Below are 22,894 nucleotides of genomic sequence, written 5' to 3'. Positions count from 1 at the left end.
GAAGCATATGAACTGGGAGGCTTAGATGGCACTGTTCATGTAGACTGTCAATAACCAGGATGAGCGCTGTCTTAAGAGCCCATGTTCGCTGCAGAAAGTGAGAAAGAGCAAGCATCCCTTGCAGAAATCCACAAATTTCACGAACTCTCTGTGAAAGTTGTTGGACAATGTCTCAGGTTTTTCCAGAGTTTGCAGCCTGTGTTTTAACCAGTGCACCTCTGTTGACCCAGCTTGCCCACACAGAATTCACAGTCTTCTGTTCCCCCACAGATGATTTCTGTGCAGTATCACATAAGCGGTAGCAACCATCCTGCAGACAGAACGAACTATTACCTGCCAGAGTGACAGCAATGGAAACAGAGTCAGATCCCAGGGCATTGGTCGCGTTGCAAGCATAGAAACCTACATCAGCTTCTACAGGTGATAGAATCTTCAAGGAGTCATCAGGCTGAAGTAGCATCCTGGAGTAAAGCAGAAAGAAAGATGTAATAGTGTTTTAATTTGTGTGAACACAAACACATTTACTGGGAGTTTTTTTCAACTTTAGGTAATTTTTTTTTACAGCTCAGGCCTTTATGGTATATTTAAAAATCTATTATGAAATCTGAAGCCTTACACTAAGACTGTGAGCTGTGGTTACTTAGCTTAAATTTTAATTTCATTTCCAGTTCTTCTACTGCTGATATATATATTAGAGAAAAATTGCTGAGTTCTTAGGACATCAACCCATGGTTTGTGAAAACTCCTCTGCTATGTCACATCCTGTATGATACTGAATGAGTTTCCCAGCCTCCATGTCTCCCAGTTCTGCAAGGTAGAAGTAGCAACAGTGAAGAACAAGCCAGATTATTGGAAGGGAATAATCACAAAACTTGCTGAAGCTGTGCAGAAAGAAGTGAAGTGAACCACATGCTCAGTGTCAAAGCCTGAAATAGGCTCCAAATTCTTCGATTGTGGAGCAGTTTGAAAAAACTCAGTAGTCTCATTGCTCCCTTCATAGTGAAGACATGGGAATACTCAGTTCCTCCTTGGGCTGAACCAACCGTTTCTTTCCTCTGCCAGTAAGAAGAGCCTATTATGATCCTGGGGTACTGCCTATGGTTAAATGGGATGAATATGGCTTTAGAGCTCTCACAAATTGCTTCTTTTCACAGTCTATTTTTGCAGTGGTATATTTCCATGAGGTCCTGACATATACCTATTCAATCCATGGGCTCTTTTCAACACTTACATTCTCTTACTTTTTAGCACAGTGAATTTAATGAGTATTGTTCTTAATTTTTTTAGCTGAAACTGTTGATAAAGTCTAATAAAAAATTACTTTTCTCATCAGCAACTTCAGCAGCTCTTGTATGTAAACTCTTAGTTGAGGCCATGATTGACAGTGACAAGGGTGAAGGTAGGGGAGGGATACACCTGTAAAACATGTGCAATAAAACTCTGTTTGCTAGTCCTGGAATTGACAAGTTTCTTTCCATTGCCACTCCTGCAATGAAAGCTGTTGTCTCATGGACCAAAAAAGCAGCAGACACTTGATCTTGCACAATATTGTGGGTGGTAGTTCTCTAAAACAAACCAGAGTAGGACCACCCATCAAAATCTGTTACAGGAAAAAATCTACAGTTAAGATTCTTCCTTGACTATTTTTTGAGTAATAATAAGAATAATTAATTAAAGGAAAGAGCTGCCTTTTGGCAACCATATTTTGCAAGTGCCTAGAAAAACGTACATTTGCAAAACAAACATTAATAATTTTTAAATTCCATCTTTGCTTGGACAACAAAAAAACCCTACCCCAATAGTCAAAATAACTCCCTCCCCACTTCTGCTTTCAAGGATCTTTTGTTTCTCACGACTTAGTCATAAACAGGGCAAACTTCTAGTTAGCCACTGTTAACCGAGCCAGCCACTAACAAATTGCTTTACTTACAAACCTAGTGTTAGCATGCATCAGTATACTACATCTAATTTTTTGGTTTAACACTGACTGGTTCAATCCCTACATGGAATTCACTGGAGCTTCAGAATTTATCCTAAATTATACTAGCATATAACAGTTAAAAGTTGTGGGTGTTCTGCCACCATGTGTGCAAATATACTATGTAGGCTCACCAGTCAGTCTTCCATCAAACTAACACCTACAGCCCCCCTAAAAAGTTATTAGAAATATTTCTGTCACCTCCAGGTTGATGAAAAATCTTTCTTAGTATTGCACCTTGTAAAACACAAGGGATCCTAATTTAATTGTTGTTAATTGACTCTGCTAATTTAAATCTCTCTGTCAATTTAAATCACCTGAAGATCTACCACCAGTATTTTTAGAAAGGTAGAAAGGTACCTGCCTTTAAAAAATATAAACTTCAAGCCAGCTTCATATTCCAATTTTTTTAACCCAAGTTTTAGAAAAAAAGAGTAATGTCCTCTAATTTTCATTAATTCTTTGTGTTATTTTTGTGTTGGAACTTGGCATAGCTGCTTTTCTGAAAGCAGATCTTTTATATCCCTGTTTGTATAGAACTATTTTGGCTGCATTCCCTATTTGCTCATACATTCCCATTTTTCTTAGGTATTGAGTTGCTTGTCAGTGGTGAAAAAAATACCAGCTGTAGCAATTCTTTCTGCCAGCAGCATGTCTTCAGAATCTTGTTTATGGAGTTAAAATAATACAGCTTATGTTTAATCAGTCTCATCTCTGTTGCTCCACACTGCATCATCTCCAAGACAAAAATGTATATTACAACCTGTGCCAGTCACTAACTCAGATGGCACCTCTTAAACATGTAACTCTTTATCACCTACTGGTTACATTCTCTTCACTTTCACTTACAAAATGCATTTCTGTTTTAATAAAGTTGAATTATCAAGTATCACTGTGTGCCCAGTGGATGGAAATTACAGCATACTTGGGAAGTTTACTAAAAAATGCATAAATCCCTCAAAGAATTTCAACTTTTGAAATTGATTCTTAAGGAATAAATAAATAAAGCATTTTCCATCTTTGGTAGAGATAATGTCAGGCTCTGAAACTGCACTCAGAGCCCAAGCTAGTGTTAACCTGATCCTTTAACCTTACCAGAGGGCATGGACACTCATGGTAAACATTCACTCAGGCTGAATATGCAGACTGAAGTCAAGGATATTTTATTGGAACCAGGTATTTTTATGTCCTGTGTTTTCACTCTATTAAGCAACTGAAAACCTGCATTTTTTTGGTGGCCTGTTATATCTTTTTGTGTCAGTACCTAGACTATAGATAAATTCATTTCTGCAAGTGGAGCTATGTAGTAGGAGTCATAAATGCTTTTAGGTGGGTTGTACAGCTTATGGAAGGAAGCAAAGGGAAGAGCCATTTGTCACTACATCTTTGATCCAGACAAAGTCCACAGCCACAATGCATGCAGTGGAGTGCTTTTATCTTGGTATTTGGTAATCCACAATACAGATAGCTATTGCTCAGCCTAAAACCAGCAGCCTGAACTCTAAAAATCATGATACAAACACAATTTCCATATACTCAGTAGGGAATGAGCTGGGGTACTTGAGTAAAAGTCTCTGACCTTCCACAGAAAAAATATCTCTTTTTGATAGGAGTACAGGAAGGCCTATGTATATTATTTTTTTAATTCCCATTAAGACACAGTTGGGCTGGAAAACTGGTTTCTCATTTCCATTCAGCCAGTCTTCCTACTGGCAAAGTATGAAGTCAAGCTGCAGAGCTGAAAGTCAGCTCAAGAGTACAAAACACCAGTGCATGCAGATGGCCTTGCAGTTAACAGCAGCACACTCTGAGACTGCTAAAACTGTGGCTTTCATTTACAGAGCTGACTTGCAGCCAGCAAGAACATTCTGAGCCAAAACCAGAATATTGCTGTTAGGAACCCAGCAAAACATCAACAACTCAGTTTTTGTATGCACCATGATTTCTAAACTTCCATTAACTCCAAAGTCACAGCTGAGCATCTCTATAAAGTCCAGAGCACTGCTAATTTCCTCCCCTCACCCCAAGTCTGGAAGAACCATAAGTGATGAGTACAAAAGGAAGTTCATAAAATGGAAACTGCCTCAGCCTTTCAAGAATTGTCAATGAATAACACTACTAACTGGGAAAGAATCTGTACTTCTCTGAGTCTTTCCAATAGAAATTTTGAGCACACATAGTTGCCTGATAACTAAAAAATACCACACAGCATTCAGTGTTATTTCAGACAAACTGAATAGAAAAAAAGCCACAGGCTGAAAGGTATTGTAAATGGAAAAAAATAATAATTCAGAAATAGTGAGACTGTTTTATTGTCAGCTAAATAAATTTGCCTGTTGCTACAAAATGGCTGCCTATGTAGTGTGAGATAATATTTTTATTTCCTCATGAGTTTAGTGTCCCTTATTATGGACTTTATATTACCTCCATTCCCCTTCAAGCATACCTCAGAAATTGCAGCCGTTCCAAAGACAGAAAAAAACTTCCCTTGTTAGCACAATTCCAACAGTATGTAACCACTGGCAATGAAAACCTATATCTGAACTTTTGGAGGGAGGCATAAAGATGTTTTCAGAGGAATATGGCCAAATAAAGGGACACTATAGGCTCAGGGCTTGATTAAGACTGCATGTGATTTCCACAACAGATATGTTCTGGCTCTTAGTGTCCTCTCCCCCTTGCAAAAGCTACCATTTTTTTGGTGTGAAACCTAATATACTTACTAGTCTTCACACACAGAAAGGGAGACAAGAACCAGGGAATTCAGTAAATTAGAAAAAATAATTATTTTGGAGTTTTTCAGTTACCAAAGTGAGAAAGGTGCTAATTAATTGTATAACTATGCAGAAGGAGCAATTTTACCTAAATCAAGACTTTACTGGGTGATCCACAGGCACCACATTGGATACTACTTTTTGCCTTGACTCCATATTTTCTAACTTCCCAAGCTGCCCTTATGACTAAATTGAGATGTCTTAACTGAGGTCAGTATCTCGTGCAGAAAGATTTGCTAGCAGATCCCTAGATTGCTTTGTTTTACCATGATGGTCAATATAACTGCCTCTGACACCCTCTCTGTCCTTACATATCACTTGCTCAGAGAACAGAACCAAAACATACAATCTGAAGTATACACATGAGAAAAATGTCTATTATTAATGCAGTTAAACATATAACTGACATTGAAAATAATATCTTTTTTGTGTGCTCTTCCACACAAACGAATAATGTGAAGTGATATGTGGGTAAAGGTTACCTGTAGGAAAAAAAACCCATAATTTCTGTGGTAGACTGATAAAAGTGTTTTGTTAATCATGTTTTCAAGATAGACCTGGGGCCGGCACATGGGAATTTGAACAGATGAGGATGCACCAGCTCACATCAGAAGACTAATGTTTACAGATCAGTGTGTTGAGATGCCAGCATAGCTGCAAATAGCCATGAGGTATGGTTCCATAGTTTCCAACCTCTCTCAGAACATACACAGGGAATGATTGTCATGCCTCCTGAGGAATAACCTGGGGCAGTTTTACACACATATAAATGTGTGGAAGGCAGAAACCTCACTCCCTCCATCTTCTGCTACCACAGCCATGTCAGATAGATCCTGCTGGACTATTGTGAGAAATACAATTCATGTCTCCAACAGAAGGTAATATTAGCAGTGATAATCTAGAATTAATCTTCATATATCAAACCCAATCTTCACAGCAGAAACCTGTGTTTTCAGATGGGAAAACACAATAAGGCTCCCAGCCTCCAGATGTGGAGTGCTCTATTGGCTGCATTAGGGTCTTACCTACTTTAGGAATTTACAAACTCTTTTTTTTTACTTACTGAAACAGAAGTAAAGCCCCTGTGTGACACACCAGACTGACCCAGCCTCCAGACTTTGCCGAAGAGCCATAGTGTACTGTTTACCACCTCAACTTGTTAGCTCTTCTTTCTGCTATGAAATCAGACTACAGCAAAATATGATTTTGGCCATGGGACTGACAGGCAGTAAAACATGGAAATTATAAATTATTTTATTAAAAGTAAAATAACATGTTTTACCTATCATTGTATTTCACCTCCTCCCCATTCTTAGCCCAGCTGATGGTGGGCTTTGGGTTTCCTACCGCTTCGCAGTGAAGCAGCACACTCAGTGTGCCACTGGCTAGGACGACTGTCTGTCCCAGGTGGGTAACAACCTCTGAAGCAGAAAGCTGTTGTGCTGCTGAAATCTTTCGCAGGATGGCAGGCTTCTGGTGAGGTCTGCGCAAGCCATTTGCCAGGTCTACAGAGGTGGGAAGAAATGCTTCTGCAGACGAAGTCCTCAGGGAGCTGGTAAATCCAGAAATGTGTCTGTGGACAGGATACTCCACCAAGGCTGAATCTACTCTTCTCCTTAATGCTTTTACGACAGACCCCTGATGCTCCAAGTGGCTCTTGAAAACCTCGTGAGCCAGCTGCACAACAAGTTGTTCAGCGTAGGCATCTTTAAGTTCCTCAGGCTGTTGAGACAAGTTCCTTATGATATCATCCAAGCGTTTCTGTTCTGTGACGATAGTAAAAGGCAGGCTATACTCCCAACTCTGGTCCTCCTCTGAGGATGTGTTTCTCTCTGTGGAATCCTGGGCTTCCCAGGAATCCAGATTTTCCCCTGGCCAGTCCCTGTACTGCAGCAACCTTGAGACAATATCATCATACCAGCTACTGAGGTCAGCAAGGTGTCCTCGCTTTTCAGCCTTGCTCCCATTGAAGAGAATCCCATTGATATGCTTATCCTGTGCTTGCAAGGCTTCATTTAAGCTGGTCTTTCCCATGGCCTCTTCCTCCCTAATGTCAGTTGGCTGCTGAGAAATGATCTTCTTGTTGTTTCCAATCATTTTAATGACAAAATGCTCTTGGGCTGGTCCTGCTGTGCAGGTGTAAGTCCCAGTGTCTGAAGGCTTCAAACAATGGATTTTCATGTACCCATAGGGTGCAATGGTGATATGAGCTGAGCTGATAAGCTTCTTGTTATCCTTCTCCCAAGAGATCATTGATTTCCGGAACCTCCTTGTAGGGCATTGGAGAATAACGGAGGTTTTGGGCAGCAAGTAGGCATACCCACCCACAATAAAATGTAGCTTCTTCTGCTTTCTTACTTGCATGTAAACTTTCTTTATGGCCATAATACGGGGGCTTTGCTTATGAGCTGGCCTGTTGTGCCCTGAAATATCATTAATACTATTAGTATATGATACCATTAAACAAAACAAGAAGTTTACTTTAGTGCTGGCAGCATTTTACCCATCAGACAGTAATGGAAGAAAGTGCCCACCAGCTCACAGGAGTACGGAAGAGTGAAAGTACTCACTCTGTTCAGTGCTACTCAGGGTGTAGCATTGAACAGAGTAGAACTGTCTGGACTAGACTTAAAAACAGGGTAATACTATTAAAGTGCACTTGTTCAGTGTGTCCTTCCAGTTCCCAGATTTTTGTGACAGAGAACTTTTTTATGAAGCATTAAATAAAGAAGCACAGGTATATTATTAGTAAATAACATGGAACATTTGGTCCCAGATTTGGTCTGAATGTAAGATCATCTTTTTTCCCTGACATACCCAACATTTAGCAGTTTCAGAATTCACAGTCACCTTTAAGCTAGGCTGACTTATGAACTTCTGCATATCCAGTTGGCTTACTGCAAGGAAGACTACTGCTCTTGTGAAGGGCAAAAACAGATGCACGAAACAGCAACATAAAATACATCTGATTTACATTGAATGGTTAATTAGAAATCCCTGGTCATAGAGGGTTCTGAGCAACTTGATGAAATAACATGTTTTTAAATGATCTTCAACAAAATCCCTTACCAACCATTTTCTTTGCAGCTGTTCTAGCATAGAGTTTGTTTGCAGCTGCCCTCAGGATGTTGAGCTGTATCCCTGAGCCTGTACATTCCAGTTGTGAAATTTAGATCTAGATTTGGGTCACAAATTTGATCCAGTTCTTCCAGATTATAGTAGATCCCTTCCAGCATATTGGCTCAGACCCAGCTCCAACAGTAAAATTTACAGCTATCATCTACTCGCTTGCCCTATTGCTAAACAAAAGCATACTTGTTCATGGAGGGAAAAACTCAGCAGCAGCCACTCTGTGAGACTGAGTAACACTAGTGCAAGAGAAGGTTATGGTACAGGTGACAGAATGGATTTCTTAGTCATGGACATCCAAGTCCCCTGTCCCCAGACACTCCCAAGCATCTTTTCCACTTACTTGCACAGATGCCCAGTGCACACGGCCTGGTCAAGGACAAGAAAGGCAAAGGTGGGCACAGTGAGGAACTGATGATGACAGAACCCCCTGTTTTTAGCATCTTTCTGCAAATGGCATTTCGACTCTGGGTGCCCTCTCCACAGCTCACTGAACACTAGAAACAGAATTAAAACCATTAGGAACAAGGTGTATTAAAAGCAAAAGTGCTCTCCTTGTCAACCCCTAGACCCCCTTTCCTTGCATATCCACGTTCCATACACATACATGGTACAGCTCAGTTACAGCTTTCAAAATATAACAGTGGAATAAAGCAGAGCAGCACCTGGTCCTTAAGTTACACACACTGCAGGCAGAGTAAGTTGATTAAACATCAGGTATTTTCTGTCCTTTGAGGCTTTGAATGTTCGCAGGCTCCCTTTAGCACTTTTTCTTTCAGTTGATGTCCCTTGTTTTAATGGTTCAGTGCTACAGTAGAAAGCATGTCTTTGCACTTTGTTTTTGTATATCTGTGTCTGCTGGCTGGAAAAACTGCTGCTCATAGCCAAGAACAGACCACATCGAGTTGCACTTCACAGGTATGTCCTGTTCTGACAAAATGTGGCTTAAACTCACTCTTTGAGTTTTACTGTTGCAGAAATAATAAATGGATGAGTGTTTCAGATACCAATGAGTTACCACAGCCTGGCAGCTACCACACATGGTTTACACAGAAGAGTATAAACCTTTTTATACCATACTGTGGTGCTCAATACACAGGTGGGCATTGATTCATGGAATTCACCGTGTCCATTTTATTTCATATTTACATAACAGCATCACTGAAAGGGGGCATACAGGCAGGACCACTGCACTGGGACCCAAGCAGAAGTCTGTAAAGGTGCTGGAAAGTGGGTTGAATGTTGTAAAGTTGGTGGCACAAGGATATACATGCACTTCTCTTACACGCAGGTGTACACCTGTGCTAATGGGAACTGGAGATGAAGTGAGGGGGAAAAGACACATTAAGGGTAACAACAGCAAAAACATGGCAGACTTGAAGTGAAATGGGGAGAGAGAGTGAAATCAGATTCGTTGTTAGTGCCAGTAGGCAGAAATGTGAATTGTATGTATGTCAGCATAAACCATTGTGCTGGTTTGGTTTGGTGAGCATTTTAGTAGCAGGGGAAGGGCCCCAGGATTGGCTGCAGTAGGAAGCTGAGTAGCTCCCTCTGCTCCAAACCCAGCCAAGGAGCCATTAGAGGGACAATAGATGCACCTCTGCAATTAACATATGAAAGAACTGAGATAAGAGCTGGGCAGAGAGAGCACTTTGTTGGCAGAGAAAAAGAAGAAAGAAGAGTAGTCCTGGGGAAGGAGAGTGGTGTTGGTGGTTGGTGAAGAAGAAGGGAAAGAAGATGCCCTAGCAGAAGTTTCCCTGCAGCCCATGGCGAGATGGCACCTGCACTCATGGAGGAACGTGGCGGAACATTCCCTGAAGGTACCAGGAGGGGTAAACTTGGCCAGTGGACTTGGATTTTGTGGCCAGAGGACTTGTTGCCTGCGGACTCTGATTATGAAGCTTTGGAAGACTCTGGCACCAGGGGAGGTGACTGTTCCCAAAGCAGCCTGTGACTCTGTGGAAAGCCCAGGCTGGAGCAGCTCCAGACCTCGTGGGAAGGACTCATGAAGAGAGGTTTGTGGAGGACTCTCCCATGGGAGGGACCCTGTGGGGAAGCAGGAAAGGACTGTAAGGAATCCTTCTTCCTGAGGAGGAAGGAGAGGCAGGAACTGTGAGCCTGTGAACTGACTCTAAACCCCATCCCCTGACCCCTTGTGTCGCTGGGGGGAGGAAGGGAAAGAAACTGGGAACAGAGGAATTTGGACCCAGGAAGAAGGGAGGGGTGAAGTAACATATGCAAGCCCTGCTCTGTGTGTTGTCTGTGTCCTGTGTGTGTTTGATTAGTGTGAAATTAAATTATTATTTGTCCCCAAGTTGAGTCTGTTTTGCCCAAGACCTTAATCGGTGAAGAACCCTCCTTGTCCTTTGTCTCAGCCCATGAGCTTTGTCCTCCTCATCCCAGAGTGTGTGTGTGTGTGTGTGTCTGTGTGTGAAGCTAAGTGAGAGGCCATGGGGCTGCTTTTTGTTGTCGTGTGGGGCCCAAACCACGACAACCATATAGCAACTTCTTGTAAAAGAGGGAAGATTTGGAATAGAAATACCATTTTCTCTGCCAGAATGTCTAGGTCTATGTGACTTCATGAGAACATTCACCGGTGTGAGTAAAATGTCGAGATAGATCAGCAGATGAAGGGTGCATGTGGGACACCTTTGTGAGGTGAACAGTGTTTTTTTCACAGCAGAGACAATTTCCACTTTCTTCCATGAAAGACAACTGGGAGAGCAGTGGCAAAGATTGCAAGATGGGGAATGATTTTCATAAAAGGTCAAATTATATTTCCAGTTACACTGCCATAAATATAAAGGGAAATTTTCTTAAGTCATATGGGGCCATAAAGCGAACCTGGGAAAATCCAAGGGACTTCCTTAGAGTGTATTTGCTTTGCCATCAGAAAATTGAAGGCAGGAATTTTCTAGCTAACATCACAAAAGCAGTGTCCTAGAATGAAAGAGGCTTGGGATCCGTAATGATATGCCTACACCAGACTGCATCGTAGGGAAAGGTTAGAGGGACCCAAAGAGGAAAAGACTACTGATGTCAGAACAGCCAGGCTTTGAGAAGAAAATTCAGTTATTTTGGGGGAGTAAAAAATTACTCTTCATTGAGACCTCGGATGAACGTAAGCATAGGCATGGACTAAAAAACATCTGTGGAGGCAATCTCCAAAAAGGAACATTGAGCTAGCGATTAAAATCCCTACCAGGATAATAAAGACACGTTACAGGACTAAAATGGGCATAACATACTTTGTGCATTCTGCACAGTTTGGCTCCTCTAGCCCAAGTGACTGAGCAACCTAATTGCCAAGAACAGCACAATACTCATGCATGCACATAACATACCTGTGTCCAGTCAGAGAGAAGCCACTCACTGGGACAATCCTCATTTTTACAGGCTCGTTGGGTAACAGGCCTCAGTGTGAAGCAGAACGTTTCTGGTAGCTCTAACAAGCTTCCATCCGCCAGGCGCTGCTTACAAAGTGCATCTCGCTTCTGGACACCACCACCACATGTCTGTGAACACTGTGGGAGATGAGAGTCAGCCACCTCACATTGCACTCACTCTGTGGCATTTTGTATCAAGATTACTTGTGGCCAAATGTTTCCTTCCTTCCTTCCTTCCTTCCTTCCTTCCTTCCTTCCTTCCTTCCTTCCTTCCTTCCTTCCTTCCTTCCTTCCTTCCTTCCTTCCTTCCTTCCTTCCTTCCTTCCTTCCTTCCTTCCTTCCTTCCTTCCTTCCTTCCTTCCTTCCTTCCTTCCTTCCTTCCTTCCTTCCTTCCTTCCTTCCTTCCTTCCTTCCTTCCTTCCTTCTTTCCTTCCTTCCTTCCTTCCTTCCTTCCTTCCTTCCTTCCTTCCTTCCTTCCTTCCTTCCTTCCTTCCTTCCTTCCTTCCTTCCTTCCTTCCTTCCTTCCTTCCTTCCTTCCTTCCTTCCTTCCTTCCTTCCTTCCATTAAAACAGATTTCTTTTAAAAAGGTCAAATATATTTTGGAGAGCGGAAACAGCTTGTTTTGCTAGTATTTAGAAAAAAACTTGTTCAGTATTTCTGAAAAGTTGTTTTCAGGCATTTGTAAAAAAAAGACATAAACAATGGGTCAGAATTCCAGCATGGAGGTGAAAAACTTGTCACTTTCTGTGCTGCCAACTGGAAAATGAGACACTTGCTCATGATGAGGCAGGTTTACATCCAAGTCTCTGCCTGAGCTCTGACTGTGCTGCTGGCAGTGTGAGAGACAGAGCAAAAGTCTTCCAGCAGTAGATGACTCAAGACCTTAGTTTTAAGAGATAGCTAATGCCTATCAGGTAACAGTAGCTATGAACTAAATAGTTTGAAATAAATATTTAAATTTATCTTGCTAAAAAAGGTTTCTATTAGCAAGAAAAACAAATGGAAATCTGAGAGTGTAAAAAATAAAATATTCCCCCCTTTATCACTTTGCTTTTTCTTCTTTTTATAGTTTTCTCATTTCTCTTTTCTGACTTGCATGGTTTGAGCCAGGATAAAGCCAGTTTTTCTTTTGCTGATCCTTTTTTTTATTTCAGTGAGTTTTCTTCAACTAGCAACTGCGTGTTCTGCTAGGTTGATAAGACACTGGAATGTTTTTGTAATTGCTGGGCCCTCAAGGTCGTGCCTTTGCTCTGCCGGCTCAGACACTACGGGGGGATTTGTGGCCCTCCCCGTGGGAGGCTGGGTTAGACGAACAGCAAAACTGGCCAGAGATATTCCATTCCATATATCTACGTAGGCTTGGGGGAAGGTTGGAGATGACAGAAGAAAACTTCCTTCCTTCCTGCTTCGCTCTCTCGCCGCTTCGCTTCGCCTCTCTGTCTGCTTTCCTTCTTCTCTCTCTTTCTCTTTCTTTCGTTCGTGGCCGGCGTCTGGGAAAACACCATCTGCCCATCATCGTGGACCCATCGACCTCAAGCCCTCCTGACCCTCGTAACTCTCTGCCTTTCTCCAGGAGCAGATTCGGGATTCCTCGGAATTGTCTCATCTGAGGGAAGTGCTGTGGGAGTTGCTGGGGGTGGGGGGAGGCGAGAGGCTTCTACCACACCTTTGTATAATCACTATATATATATATATATATATATATATATATATATACACTCTAATATCACGTATTAGTATTCTAAATAAAGTTGCACGGTTCAGTTTTCAATCTAGACAAGTCTCTCTCTCTTTTTTCTCTCTCTCCTTCCCTACCTGGGTAGGAGGGGGAGGGGATCGAGAGCATTGTTGTCAAACTGAGTCAAACGTTGACAAGCTCAAAACTTAACTGTCCAGCTCAGAACTCTTGTCTTTGAAGGCTCCTTGCATTATGGCATTTTGCCTGTTTATCAGCTACAATCTGCTGCTAGCCTCAGTAATTGGTGTATAAGGTTAATAGAATAAACCATTAAACACCCATACAACCCGTTTATATTTATAGCTGTCTGGACAGCAGTGTGTACTCTCGCCAAAAGGTAAGGAGGAAGGTTTATTGGAGCCAAAGCATATTGGGATAATTAATACCCAGAGAACCCCCTACCCCTCTCTCTTTATTGTAAGTGTCCCTCTCCGTATCAATTTTCTACCAAAGCAGGGCAGGAAATTTTCAACAAGCAGATTTAATAGCTTTCCTAAATCTTTTTTGTAAACTTCGTAGCTCTTTTTCCTGAGAACCTTTTTCCTGAGGCTGATAATGGGATCCCGGGTTTTTTGCTCAGTCCAGCCAACTCAACGCCTTCCTTGTGGTCCATGGGACAGAATCTAGGTGGAAGCCTGTTGGGGGCTGACCTGCTGGAGAGCAGTGTAGGAGAAAGGGACCTGGGGGTCCTGGTGGACAGGAGGATGACCGTTAGCCAGCAATGTGCCCTTATGGCCAAGAAGGCCAATGGCATCCTGGGGTGCATTCAAAAGGGTGTGGTCAAGAGAGGTTCTCCTCCCTCTCTATTCTGCCTTGGTGAGGCTGCATCTGGAATATCGTGTCCAGTTCTAGGCCCCTCAGTTCAAGAAGGACAGGGAACTGCTTGAGAGAGTCCAGCGCAGAGCCACAGAAATTATTAAGGAAGTGGAACATCTTCACTATGAGTAAAGGCTGAGGGAGCTGGGTCTCTTTAGCTTGGAGGAGAGTGAGGGGTGACATCATCAATGCTTACAAATATGTTAAGTACCAGTGTCTAGAGGATGGAGCCAGGCTTTTTTTAGTGATGTCTAGTGATAGGACAAGGGGCAATGGGTGCATACGGGAACATAGGAGGTTCCATGTAAACATCAGAAAAACCTTCTTTACTGTGAGAGTGACAGAGCACTGGAACAGGCTGCCCAGAGAGGTTGTGGAGTCTGCTTCACTGGAGACATTCAAAACCCGCCTGGATGCGCTCATGTGTGATGTGCTCTAGATGACCCCGCTCTGGCAGGGGGGTTGGACTAGACGATCTTTTGAGGTCCCTTCCAACCCATAGGATTCTGTGATTCTGTTGTTCTGTGATTGTCCCTTCTCCTAGCAAAGAAAGGGGAGCTTGCGCTACATTGACATGACCAGGAGCTGCATATAGCTTGCAACATGGGAATTACGCCTGAGAAGAAGAAAATGGTATGAAGAAGTGTTAAAACTTATACTCAAGCAGCTAAAGAAGGACTATTTTAGAAAATCTTGCAGTTGTAAAAAGCCCTTCTCTCTTAGATAGAGAACTACATAAACTTTAATGCTAGCTCAATAGTTTAGGATTTACATAATCCTTGAAAAACAGAGAGGAAGTGCAGAAAGGCATACTTAAATTCAATTTGGTTTGCTCTCCAATAAGTAAAAATAGCTTTTGTCTTAGAATGCTACAAAGCTCAAAATCTTCCATAAAAATTAAACAAGTAAAACAATACTTTAGTTTTTAACAAAAGAAGATTTATCAGTCTTTCATTTGGGGACAATTATTTCCTGAAGAGAGAGTAAATCAAGAAAAATAAGATTAAAAGTGTAATTTCCAGATTGCTTAAATACTGTCACTATATAACAGAGCCAAAACTGGTTAAGCACTGTATGAATAAAACAAAAGCATGTTCCTTCTGTCAATCAATCAATCAATCAATCAATCAATCAAATCCCTTCCTTCACTACCAGATAGACTAGGAAAATAAAACACATATTTTCTTGGTTCTTGCCCTTCAGTCACTTAGATAGTTCTGTTCCATGAGGACTAAATTACTACTCAACACCAAACTCTACTGCTAAGTACCAGAGAGAGCCAAATGCAGCAATGAGGTTCCTCATTGTCCACAGAAATACTCTTCTAGGGCAGTCCTGGATTACTGCACTGGAGCTGTGCCTGTACCTATATTTCACATCTGGAGTCTTCACTACCCTGGGGTCTTTGCCGCTTTTTCTTTAGAGGAAGCCTGCAGCTCTTGCAGGTTTTCAAGAAAGGGGGTAATCAATGACAGCAGCATGTGCTTACACTTACAGGCAATATGAAACATTTTTTAGAGGATCCTCATTCAAATATATCCAACCAGAATAACGTATTCTCTCTGCTGTTCAGAAAGATCTCACAGCACTGTTGTAACAGAGAAACCTGCTTGTATTACAGGATGGTTTCACCTCACCCACCCAAGTAGGTAAAGCATGGCTGTTTGAACTGTCTCCTGATATTCTCGCTCCACACAGCTTCTGAGCCGACCCAAGTCCAATATTCCCTCATAATCCTTTACAGGGGATCTGTGACTTTGCTAGGATACTGACATCTCCCCACATCTCTGCCTGATTATGCTTAGTTTAAAAATTAGCTTAAGCAAACATGAGGCAAAGTTGACACCAAAGCAGACAATCCATACTCCCCAGTCTGCCAGCCATTCCTGTTCTGCCTTTTCCCATATTCTGGCATGGCATGGCTGTACAGGGAACCAGAATAAGAAACAAATGTAGCCTAAAACTAACTTCATTTCTGTTGAAAGCAGGGAGAGAAGATAGGCCATCTCTCTGCCTCACCACATGCCTGTAAGCATCTACACACATGAATGCAATGCAGAGAATTCAGTCAAAACCATCATTGCCATTGTTTGGCAGGCAGGAAGTCTGGTCTTTTCTCAAACTTCAGGAAAAAAAAGGCAGCTATTAATTAAAAATAAAGGCCTAGGGAACTCTCACTCATGGCACCATCACTATTACAGCAGCTGAGTGTTTGTAAGGATGCCATTTTACCATCAGTCCTGCTTACAGGGACAGTTGTTGAAGGGGTTGTCCTACCCTTCAGTTCTCCAATGTGGTTTGACACTGCCCTCTGCTCAAGGTGGAGGGACTATAGCAGTACAACTTTAGGTTCACTCTCAGTAATTAATTCTCTGCTGTGACTCCAGAGTAAGATAAGGCATCTGAAAAGGGAGTAAACATTTTTCTCTCAGCAGGTCTTTAACTTGCTTTCTGAGGTCTGACACTTGAAGATTCAGAAAGGACTTTTCACAATATAGAGAAAAAATACTTAGAAAAATATCTGAAAATATTACCAGTTTCCCCATGCTGACTCTTTTGTCAAGCCATTGTTCTAATTATCTTTGGAGCAAGGATAGCAGGAAGCAGCTAAAAAAGAATGCTGAGGCCGGGACTAGGGTATTTATTTAGTAACAAAACACAGAAGGATGAGGATTTACTAATGGATGTCTCCCATTTGAGGTCTGCAGAGTAGCTATTTATAGGGCCTTGTAAAAATAAAAGCTCATACTCACTTTACTCCAGGAGCACACCACTGAAAACAAGAGAAACATCCTAATGGATTTACCTAAGAGACAGAACTATTTAAAAATAAATAGACTTGACTCTGTAAAGAGTTATCTTAAAAATTGCTTGGAATGTTACAACACTGGTAATTATCATGTGTTTGTCTGCCAGGAACACTGGGGTTTCTAAGGCATTTAATTCAGACAGTCCTTCCTTAGCTAGCATAACAGGCCTTAGAAAAGAAAACAGTGCTCATTGCAGTTTATATCTTTTGTTCGTTTGTTAGCTTGAAACTATTGTGACAGAGTGCTCTGAAAAGAACAATGAACTTGACACTAGACAAAAGAAATGGCTTCAAACCAGGCTGTGTGGAGAACAGATTTTACCCTCTAGTATTGGTGAAGCTTTAAAGGACCTTCTTTAGGGTGAGGAAGGCACCTTCCTACAGGGCCTTCCATCTCCTCATATGTGGGGAAACCTTTCAGGCATTTGGGGAGAGGAGAGTAGTTGTATGTTCCTTAACTCAAGGAGAGAAATATTCCTGCAGAATTTCTTCTCCTGGAGGGATCTATGGCCACTCTCCTACATGGCTGGAGCCCACCTCCAGGAGGAGACTCAGACACTCACATACTGTCCAAATGGTATTTTCCTTCACACATACCAGGAGCCAATGGCTGTAATAGTCCCTAAGTGTGGCACACTGACTTGATGGTGCAGGTTTTCACATGCAGGTCATCCACAGGAAACCTACGTGAGACTGAACTGTGAGGCTTGGCTTTCCTGCAGAGTGGAAATAAGTGTAGAGTTTGGTGGTGCAAAGAAGGAAGACGTGTCTTCAGAAAATGAGAGAATGGAAATTAATTTTGATGGATTGGCTTTCCCCGTCCCCCCCCCCCCCTTCATCTATACTCATCTACAGAGAGGCAGAAGACAAGCAGAGAAGTACATTTTTTGTGCTCTTTTCCCCTGATCAAAAGTAAGCACAGGAAATAGTCAGTGCCCATGTGGTGAGGAGCTACGTACACAGCTGGTCAGCCTGCATGCCTGTGGAAGTGCAGAAAAGCTACAACATGGCCTCTGCTGAGCTGCAGCAATTAATTGTAGCACAGGTTCTCTCTCTTCATCCAGCCCATAGCTAACAAAAAAAGGCAGCAGCTAAAACAAAAGGTGCAAACGGAGGAGTTTGGTTTAATTCCTTATTAATATACTTTTTAATGCCTTTATATTTAAATGAGCTCTCTTCTCCCTAAAATCTGCTACACCTTTTGAAAAGACAGCATATTTGAGAGCAACCGAGCATATACAAAAATGGCTAAATCATTACTTTAGACAGCCAGAAATAAGTGTGTTTACAGTGTTGAGAAAGATGTTCAAATTTTAAAAAATCTATTTGGAAATTGCTCTGGTGGAAACTATTTCAGTACCTTTCTAGGGTGGCCTAAAGTTAACAGACATTATTAGGAGAAAGTCAATTTTTCAGCATGTTATAATATGCCTCCCTTCTGATTGTTCAAATAAATTTAGAGAACTCTTTTCTGAAAGGACTGTGGCCAATTGTAGGGTTTTGATGAGCATAGACAATTTTTCTTGGATATCCTAACTTTGAAATGCTTGATTTTACTATGTTATGTGCTAGTAGAATACTATTTGCTATTTACAAATACAGTATTCATGTAGGACTATATCTAAGTACAACTAAATAAATATGTGTATCTGAATATCAGTAGACAAATTAAAGCATGAAATATCACTAATTATTTTAAACATAGGACTCATTCCATAAGCTAGTTATCTAGCTTTGAAAGAACATCAGACTGCCATAAATTTTTGTTACTAGGATGGCTGCCCAAACTCAGAGCTCTCTCATGAAGCACAGCTTCATAGACTTACCAGTTTCTTTAGATGTGTATGTGAACATCTCCCTGGCTGTTAAATAAAGAGCAGATTTTATAGATGGAGGCTGGGTAGGCATACGTTAACACCAAGCCAAAAGCTCATAGTTTTCTGATAGGGTGGAATGAGTCTCTGCACACAGCAGAAGTACATGTTTAAACAGCTCTTTTGCTTGAACCTCCTCTGCACCACAAAGTTTTCCATTACTCTTAATAAAAGGGCAAGATTCTTTCTTCCTATGCAGTACCATATCCAACAGTTGCATCACTATGTCTTTTGAATGGCACAGGTATTTTCATTTGTGATTAGATAGCAACAAATAAACTAATTTCAGGTTGCTTTCCAAAGATGGAAAGCCTTGTACAGATCAATTGTGTAGAGAGCAATTTTCAGTCACTGTAATAAGATATCCATCTACCAAAGGGCAGTGCCTAATACTCATTTGTGACTCTGAAGGATGAGGAATGTTTCTTGTCATGAATTAAATTATTTGCCAATATATGGAACACTCAACATGCTTTAGAGATTCTCTCCTCATTGATCCTTTAGGATCAATTTAGCTTTGTATTTTTAGAAACTTCAGCATTGATAAACCAAATCCACTCATTGCAGCTGAGCCTCATATTCTAGGTATTTTTGTCTGGAATTTGTAGCCAGCTGTTAAAGAGTTTTCAGTAACTTTGCATTAGAAGTAGCTATACTCATTATATACCTGTGGAAATGTTGACACTTTTTTTTTTTTAAAGAGCAAAAATAAACACTTTTCCAGTTTTTTAATGGCTCATCAAAATGATTAATGAATCCTCTTAATGGGCTAAAGCAAAATGATGCATCAATAATGCATGTAATGACTATTGTAGCATTCATAAAATGATGTTTTGCATATACGATCTTACCTCTTGCCACTCTGTAGGATACCAGGAGGGTGGGCAGTCGAAACGATTACAGGCTTGCACAAGGGATGGCTTAGGTTTATAGCATAATTCATCTGCCAAAATCACAGTCTCGTTAGTCTCTCTTGATAGTAGACGAGAACAGAAGACATCACGTGTCTGCAATCCAACCCCACAAGTAAGGCTGCAGGTGCTCCATTTACCAATCTCCCACCTGTGAAGAGGCCAGGAGAGAAAAATGGAAGAAAGACATCTTATTTTTTCTCTTTTTATGATATTTGAGGTGAAAAATCAGTAATGAAAGGAAATTCTCCTCTGATCACCATCAGCCTTCTTGTGGTTGCAGGATGGGGTTAAGAACTTTTACTGTCCCTCTGCATTTTCAGTTCTTGTCAAAAGCTCTTGGACTTCAAGTGTTTGGGACTCCTGCAGTATCATATGAACAGTTTTAAATCATAAATTAAAAGTTTTTGGTGTGCAGGAGCATGACTAATTTATTTCAACACTGAATGGATTTAATTAACTGCTTTTTCTTCCTGTATTAACAACAAAAACCAACCAAACAAACAAAAAACAACAAAGTCAAAGGAATGTAACAGGGAATTGCTTAGCAAGAATTTCTTCCAGAAGACCCAGTTGTTCCTGGCTGACTTTTCCTTGTTGAGGAGGAAGTGCTAAGGCCTTGAGAGTTGTAATGGGAGGGCAGGGAGAGTCTCTTCAACCCCTGGATAGAAAACCTGCCACTGAGCCAGGCCTTCTCCACACTACCTATGTAAATCCTGCATCAGCAGGATTGTTGATGACAGAATTTCAGTGTTAATCACATTAAAACAAAATACCTGCCATTTGAGCTGTATTGAATACAACCCATAATTCTGTCTACTGTACGCAGAAAATTGCTTAAAATATTAGGTCTTCCACTCTTGTGGAAGAGTGCACTTCAGTGATATTCAGAAATATGTACATAAAAATGTCTCGTATTCAGAATGAGAATAGTCTTCCCATCAACTTTACACAAAACACTACACTGACCTGGACATGATCCCATACCCAAAATGAAAGAATGAGAGACAGATCCTGTCACTTTTTCTAATCCTGAAAAATAGCTTCCTTTGCTGGGTGACGTTACTGAAACTGATTGCTGAGGGAGTAAACTAAACATTCAGGACAAGGAAGGCTCAGAGAGAGAACCTGCCCTTGAAGAAAGCGAAGCCAGGCAAAACTACAGAAGCTGATTATGAAGAAAGACACCCTCAGGCTCCAAGACTGATGCAGGCAGACAGTGAAAGAAAGTTATGAAACATGTCAGCAGCATGAAGCTGAATTTGTGGAAGATGCAGAGGAAAAACACTGACAGTCTGAGATCAGCAGCCAATGTAAACTGCTCAGCACATTCAAAACACATGATATTAGCAAACACATTACACAAACAGTAATTCAAAGATGTGCCATCCTGCACTTGCAGAACAATTCTAATTTCTCTATTTATTTTATAATGTTGTTTTGAGCACTTGCTCGCTTCCTCTCAGCAACGACAAATGGAAAAAGCTACCAGGTAGTAAATATTTTTCCTCTTTAGATGACAATGCTGATGGATTAAAAAGCCACATTGTTTCTCTTCTGTACTCCATCTGCGGATGACATTCTCTGATTTTATAAAAGGACAGAATATGTCCTGAGTACCACCATAAGCACCAATGACACTGTAGTTTATATTTCGACAACAGCCCTGGCTCTGTTAAAAGCAATGTTTAACCCTTTCTAACAATGAACAGACCTTGCATATTGAGTCAGAAGTTGCCATGGTCACTTTTCAAGCCATAATACACTGAAAGCCACTGAAGTCTGATAATGTGTACTGGGAGCTATTCAGCAGTGGATTAGGACTGACACGTGTCAGTCAGTCAAGCTATTCTGGAGTATCTTCTCCATCCAAACGGTCCTGGGGAGAGGTCTTCTCAGATTTTCCCATAAAACTGTCAGTCAGAATTAATGTGGACATCAGCTACCCTTCAGTTTTGGCACAATCTAAAATGAAGTAGTTAAGTAGGTGCTGAGAATAAGGCATTTTCTTATTTCAGAATCTACTTTGATACATGGTTAGTTGCCAGGATTTCTTTTATTCAAGTGTTGGTAATTGCCGTTGCCTCCAGCAATTCATTGTTTGTTATTGGTATAAGTGCACAATGTTTCTGTTGGCAGTCAACATCTCAGTGGCTAGCAAGCCACATAAACTCTTTGGAGATCTTGGCTTCTGCAGAAGAGGTTTTCTGTTTCTTCTTCCAGAAAGGAATGCTGTGTTTCAGAAAAGAGAAATAATTTGTTTTTCCAGTGTTTGAAATTCGTGTTGAAAGTTGCATCTGTTGTCCTAACCATAAAATTGATTTATTCACAATTCTTTCCAGCTGTTTTAAACAGGAGATTCCTTAGAAGTGCTCAGGAAATACAAGGTCAAATTATCTCTTACCCTTGTACTTTCATAGTCCCCAAGGACTTTCATGGACTTTCATAGATACAAAGTAAGCAATGTAGAGTAGAGCAGAGAGAGTTGTATGAAGTGGAATAGGGATGTACAAGTAACCCAAACCGTAAGTTAAATATATGATTGGCAGAATTTTACTCCCTCCTTTTTTCTCCTCCTCTAGTGGCTAAAGCCATACTAATATGTAGCAACAAAGAAACCATCTTTTTTTAGCCTTTTTTACAGCAGGACTTTGGCACATCTGTGCCCCTAAACCACTGGCTTGTCCTTCCTCTAGGTCTACTAGCTCATCACTTGTCTGTCTCCATCTTCTAAATACCTTAGTAGTGGTTAAGTATTCAAGCACAAACTAGACTTTAAAAATATTTCAACTATGTACTTAATAAAAAACACAATTCAAAAGAGTTTTATCCTCAGCAGAAGCTCACATACATACTATACATTAAATATTTGAACTGACTTAAGGAAAACTACATTAATACAAAACCACAGAGACATTTTGAGATGCCTAACAGAGAGGAATGTAACAGGAGAAAGGCAATTCATAGGGCTGGATGTCTTGAAAAGAATATGTATATATCAGTGACACATGTATGAGAATACACATACATGCATGTTTTTTGAATGAACATAAGACAAGTTTCCACTGGAAACATATAGAGATAGAGAATGGTCCAAAAAATACAGTTAATTTTAATTATAATCACAAATTCAAAATACAAAACTAGTCACAGAAACTTTTCCCTTGCGAGATGAACAATCTCCTGCTTCCAGCAGATAGTTGTAATGCCTTAGTAGTTGGTGAAGTACATGGAGACATACATACAGTGTGCCTGAAGACAGGAAAACTAAGTAATGAACCTGGTCTGACAGCTCAAGGCCATGGTTTTCCTTTAGGTTTTCCTACACACAGTGCTAAGGGTGTGGTCTAAAAACTGGACATAAATTTATGAAAAACCCAACCAACTGGGAGCACTAAATTTCTTGCACTTCCAGGAACAACAAGCTAACAAGATGATTTAGGAACGGACAGATTTTTTTAACAGGAAAACACCAGTTA

The 22,894-nt window shown here is 40.9% G+C and overlaps 1 protein-coding gene across 1 annotated transcript in view; it reads right to left on the bottom strand.

Moving 5' to 3' along the window:
- ADAMTSL1 (ADAMTS like 1) overlaps window positions 1–22,894 on the bottom strand; it is a 327,073-nt gene that overhangs the window by 43,318 nt on the left and 260,861 nt on the right. The window contains exons 17-21 of the mRNA XM_051643555.1: window positions 19,356–19,566; window positions 11,226–11,405; window positions 8,225–8,378; window positions 6,035–7,175; window positions 334–461 (exon numbers count right to left, since the gene is read on the bottom strand). Coding sequence (XP_051499515.1) covers window positions 334–461; window positions 6,035–7,175; window positions 8,225–8,378; window positions 11,226–11,405; window positions 19,356–19,566 — 1,814 coding nt within the window. The remainder of the gene's footprint in view (window positions 1–333; window positions 462–6,034; window positions 7,176–8,224; window positions 8,379–11,225; window positions 11,406–19,355; window positions 19,567–22,894) is intronic.

The sequence above is a fragment of the Apus apus genome, chromosome Z, assembly GCF_020740795.1.
Source record: "Apus apus isolate bApuApu2 chromosome Z, bApuApu2.pri.cur, whole genome shotgun sequence".
Taxonomy (NCBI): Eukaryota; Metazoa; Chordata; class Aves; order Apodiformes; family Apodidae; genus Apus; species Apus apus.
Note: the sequence above shows the minus strand (reverse complement) of the source record. Positions and strands in the feature narration are given on the sequence as shown.